The 5,533-nt window shown below is 43.3% G+C and overlaps 1 protein-coding gene across 1 annotated transcript; it reads right to left on the minus strand.

Annotated features, from left to right (window-relative positions):
• Positions 1 to 944: 944 nt before the first annotated feature.
• LOC134223675 (CCAAT/enhancer-binding protein) lies at positions 945 to 4,957 on the minus strand. The gene has a single exon (XM_062702860.1). The coding sequence runs from the start codon at positions 3,934 to 3,936 to the stop codon at positions 2,761 to 2,763; it is 1,176 nt and encodes a 391-aa protein (XP_062558844.1). The 5' UTR covers positions 3,937 to 4,957; the 3' UTR covers positions 945 to 2,760.
• Positions 4,958 to 5,533: the final 576 nt, after the last annotated feature.

Genomic DNA, 5,533 nt, shown 5'->3' on the forward strand with positions numbered 1-5,533 from the left:
CGTACACGGCATGCAAATCTTGCGGTGGATCAGAAGACCCGTGACTTACATCATCCTGATGTCCGTGTTAGAAATGCACGTACGGGATTGGTTACATCAGATTTTTTTAGTGGCCTTGACAAGAATTTAAATTTTCAATAGCTTATCGTTAATAATCTTGAGTTTCAATGAAATTGGCAAATTGTTGGATAGTGTCCGAGTCGATTGATTTTCAAATCTTAAAAATCCTTCAAAAGATAAAGGCGCTAGTAACGTTGGAAATCTTCCCTTTCAGCGTAACGCCCTCGATTTACAAAAAAAATAAATGACACCCAGTATAGTAAAGAAAGACGTAAGTCCTACGTCAAAAATTAAGTATGTACGATCATAGTTCCCACTGGGATTGGTTACCCGATCTTTCTTATGGTTGCTCGTATCATGGCCAGCACCACAAGGAGGTGGGGATAGGAGCGGCTGGGTAAGAGGCTAAGGACCTGGTTTGTCCGAATATATTGGCGTAGTATAATAATTACGTCTCAAATGTCTTGCCTCTAATATATCATGTAGACGTAGTTAATGGTCAGTTTTACTATAGGTAACGAGTGAAAACATTTTCCTACTGATGAATCCGGGGAGGCATTTCCCTCAGCTTGCGAAATCAGCTATAAAATCGCGTACCCAAAGCTAACTGCCGCCGTGCGCTTGGGTGAAAGCACTGTGAACTTGATCTAAATATATCAACACTTTGTTACAAGGTACTTTTCCCGCTGTACATAGAGACTAGGTACTTACATTACATCAGTGTCGTCCTCTCGGCAGACCCACTGATCCTTTGCCAACGACGGTGACGGTGCGTTTTATTTCAGAGACTGCAGCTTGGCACCATTGCAATTGCACGAAGAAGCGGACAGAAACGAGAACCAACAGAAGGCAAGGGACCGTCACGAAGGAAAACATGCTTTTATATTAATCACTTTTAATACATTCTTTATTTCATTTCTTATTTTCAAAACAGACTTTTCAAGCTGAGAAAAATACAGTACTTGTATAATTGTGTGTGTTTGTGTTGTTCAGGTTTGTTTGTGTTTATCGCTATAATAATAGATTTTTTTAGAGTCTTCATCTTCCGAAAAAGCCAGCTAAACTCGCGTCCCCGGTTGAATGTTTTCCGAATAATTAACGACAATAACAGATCGAAAGTAAAGAATAAACTTGGTAAGGAATCTATAAAGCATCCAAAAAACAAATTACTCTCGTTCCTCTTCAATTAGCTAATTTGAGAGAAAACTTAATTGCTACTAGTAGACCACGTGTTTACAATTTAACATTATTCTAACATGGTAACAAATCCGTCTCAGTTTCTGCGTTTTCTTAAGTTTCCCTAGCTGTTTGTTTATGTTTACATGCATACGTGAATATAAGTTTCGATTCTCACCGTTTGCGAATTATTAAATAGCAGACTTGATTTTTTTTCCATTCCGACATTAATATTCATACTCAGGAAATATATTGATAGATACCCAGTCTGTCACCTTGTGTTTCGATAAACGATTCTTCGACTTTTAATATGTAATACGGGCAGGAGGTTGAGTCTTGTCACTTTCATTTTTTTTTTCGTTTTCTGCTGTCTTGTCTATTACAAACTAGAATTCTAGATCACTTTCTCTATGCAAAATTAGTCTAGTTACACCTTTTACCACCGAGTGTCGGAACCAGAGTGCACGTTACACGGATTTTGCTAGTCTGGTTCCATTGCTGGGGTTCATTAAAATTATTATTGCAGCGAATTCCGAGTGGTTTTGCGAAATTAAATTTACACAGTTGGATGATTGTTTTTCGTGTTTGGCCGCTTGGTACAAGAGTATGCATAAATAAATGTCTTTTTTGATTTTTGTATTGTTCCTCTACTTAGCTGATTGAGAAGATGAGATTTTTCAACACAGTTTAAACTAACGAGCTGAGATTGGTAACTTCGGTTCTAAGCGATCACATGATTTCACCGTTCCCTAAAGCAAACAAATCTGGTGAGTCCTTCAAATACGGATAGCTTTCGATGGGAAACAAAAGAAAATCTGAGGCAAATTGCGACTGACCTTGGGTTTCGGCTGCATTTTACAATTTTCTGTACAACGATTCTACTCTGGTTGCGGATGAACGAGCAAAGAAACAACAAAACTTTAAAAGAAGAAAATATTTCTTTCTGTCGATCAAACATAACACTTGGTTTATTAGCCGTTTTCTAAACATTTATTCAACATTCACAAACGAATAAAATATTACTCTTTAAAAAAAATAATGGGATGATAATTATAATAAAAACAAGTCTTATCGAAGCTGTCTTGTGAGTTAAGTAGAAAATATAACTTTCTTGCACTTTAGCAGCTGTTGATGGTAAATAAAAATGAATAAGTGTATGTACAGGTAATCCATTTCCATCCAAAAGTTCTGCGTTGCCTCGCTCAGCTCAACACTTACAGCTTTTCGCGCTCCGCCTTACTCGCAGGCTTGTTAGCACATTTCTACACATACTGTCTTTGGTTCAACGTTCATCAAAAATGGTCCAATTTCATGTGAAACTATTTCCACCAGTTCCAATACAAATCGTACATATCTTCCCCGTCGCCAGGTCTTTGTCTATATTTACAACGATTTTCAATCTACAATTTTCCACTAAATAATACGCGAATTGCGGTTTAATTTACTACAAGCTAAGGACAGACCACTTCACGTGACGAACAAAGGGGCGGGTGGAGATGATTGCATACAATAAAATCCCTTATTCTACATATGATCACCCATGTTTGACAGATTCAACGCACTGCGGCAGATCTGGTTGATCTCCGGATTGCTGTGGTTCATCAGATGCATGTAGAGCTGTTTGTAGAGCTGGATTTCGTTATTCTTCTCCTCGATCTTCCGCAGCAGCAGGTCCTTCTCTTTGATAAGAGTTTTCACCTTCTCCTCGACTTCTCGCGATCGCACCTTCGCCTTTTCGCGGGACTTTCGTACCGCTATGTTGTTCCGTTCGCGCCTTCTCCGGTATTCGTCGGTTCCCTTGTCGACGGACTTCGGCACCGACTTTCGAGCTACGTGCGGCAGCATTTTGTTGTGTTTGGTAAGGTTCGCTAGGTGGGCAGCTCCGGCAAGATGTGGCAAGGCTTGGTGATGCAACACCGTAGCCGGAGTAAGGTTCGAGAAGGTGTTTCCATTACCGTTCGTAACGTAGTTGCCTGTGCCGATGCCTCCACCACCGCCGCCGCCAGCCAGCTGATAGGTCGTATTACCCATGAACTGTGCTCCACTGTTCTGTAGCTGGCGGCGGTACTCGTTTGGATCTACTGGTTCTTCTTTGATGTTAGCTGACTCCGAAGAACCAACACTGCTGTTTTCGTCACTCGAAGTATTCGCATATGTAGCGCCAGTGTGAACTGGTTGTGGCATGTAGGCCAGAGATCGTTGATAGCTGTTTCCATTTGTGTGTTGGGACAATCGGGCTTGCTGTAGCTGAAGGGCTTTAGCAGCCGCTGTCTGAACTAAGGGGTTCGTCACGCTACCGTTGGTGCTACCGACGGTAACCATTTCGGTGAAGATACCGAGGGCCTCCGGATCACGGAACTGATCATCGATCAGATGTTGGAGGTCCAGCGAAATTTCCTGAGATGTGAGCTCGTCCAGCTCACTTTGCGAGTACTGGATCTGCTGGAGCATTTGCTTTGACAGAATATTTCCGTTGGTTAACGCATTCCCGTTCGATTGGGTGTGTTGGTTCAGTTGAACCTGCTGTTGCTGCTTAAGGGCCAACGTATTCTGGTTGACTGCCGTTGGTGAGTTGTTATTATTATTTGGCGTCGAAGCATTATTGTTGTTGGTATTTGTGGTGTTCGCTGCCATTGTTAGTTTCTTGATATCACTTCGCACTTGAATTTGATTTGTGTCATACATTTGAGGCGATTCCATATTTTGCTAAACACTACACTCAGGTTCTTCCAATGCAGCTTTCAAAATCCGTATTTTTTTATTGCACTGTAAATTTCTTCTGATTTCTTCCGATTGCACTTCTTCTTTCTTCCGAATATTATTGCACTGCTTTTCATGAAGTCCTTCTCAGTCCATAACACCATCCAGAAAAAAATATTAACAGTCCATTTCAACGACCACTTTCGAAATCTTCAAATTTTCAAATTATTCTCTCCATTATTTTCTTCTATTATAAATCCAGAAGTAGAAATAATCCATTTTAATCCTGGTTCACAGCTCCAAATGACGGATCAGCTTCCTGCTCTCCAACAGTACTTCACAATCCCGGAAAATCCTTGAGAAAATATTCGCGTACCACGGAAACAAGTCACTGTCAGGATTGCAAAATTTTGAAAATAGCTCAAGAATCTGCGCGCGTAATCCCAGAGCTGGTTTGTTCCTCGCGTCGCGGCGTGTTTTTCTTTTTTTGCGAAAGATGTTTATTGGCGGTACACTTTCTTAAGACTGAAGTCTTAAGACTATGATGCAACTTGTTATATATTAACAACTTCTTCTTCACAGCCCAATCACGGTGTCTCTCTCACTCTGTCCGACTAAGCACCCGTCACCGACCTAAGAGCCGTTTGTGCACTTTCTCACCGACTGACACACTACTGGGTTGCTGCAAGTGGTCCCCCCTTTCGAGTATAGGTGTACTACTACTGTACTACTACTAATACTGCCACTCAAGGGACACGCCAAAGGCAGAGGGGTTGTTCTGTTTCGCTTGGCACCGCACTTCTCCCTCCACCGTCCCGTTCTTCGCCGTAACTCTTTTCCAAACGTCCGAATCAGACGTCAGAAATCAAAAATCTTCAGCCACCACCGAACGACAAAAATCCAACCAAATCCACCAACCGAGGAAGAGAAAGAACAACCTTCAATCGTCGAGAGAGAGCACGCGCGCGCGATTTTCGCTGTTGACAGTCGGATGGCCTAGACTTAAGTGAGGCAAAACTGTATTAAGCAACCCGGTATCAATCGAAATAAAAAAGCAACACTCTTTCTCGCGAACGAAAAATGCTCTCTGCGCGTGCAGAACACACCAGCCCAGACCAGACCAACCAGCCGGCGGTCGGTCGTCGTCGTCATCGTTGCCCTCGCGTCGTGGTCGGTCGCATCTTAGCAACGGTTGGCGAGCATGGCTTTGGGGTAGGGCGGCCTCGCCACGGACGGACCCGATTCACCACCGCGCGCGCGGCAGTGACAGTATGACTTTGAGAGTGAGAGTTTCCTCATACCAGAGTGGAGTTTGAACCCGCCGCCGCTGAACGCCGTCCACGGGCCACACCACACCGCGAGCAGTCGGTTTGTGATGGAATAACGGCACTCTCCGTCTAATACTCGCTCGCGTAATATCGGCGAAACGCGCACGACTTTTCGCGCTCCGTTATTTGATGGTTCCCGCCGTCGCGAGCTGGTTGGTGCTTTATGCGCTTATTCACGATGACGTTCGCTGTGGGATTAGGTCTCTCGTGGGAGCGGTCGCGTGAGGTGACGACGCTGGGAAAGAAGATGCATTTGGGTGCTAGACCAC

Source organism: Armigeres subalbatus, chromosome 3, assembly GCF_024139115.2.
Source record: "Armigeres subalbatus isolate Guangzhou_Male chromosome 3, GZ_Asu_2, whole genome shotgun sequence".
Taxonomy (NCBI): domain Eukaryota; kingdom Metazoa; phylum Arthropoda; class Insecta; order Diptera; family Culicidae; genus Armigeres; species Armigeres subalbatus.

Excerpts from the sequence above, each read along its gene's own strand:
- LOC134223675 (XM_062702860.1), bottom strand. The coding sequence starts at position 3,936 with ATGGAATCGCCTCAAATGTATGACACAAATCAAATTCAAGTGCGAAGT.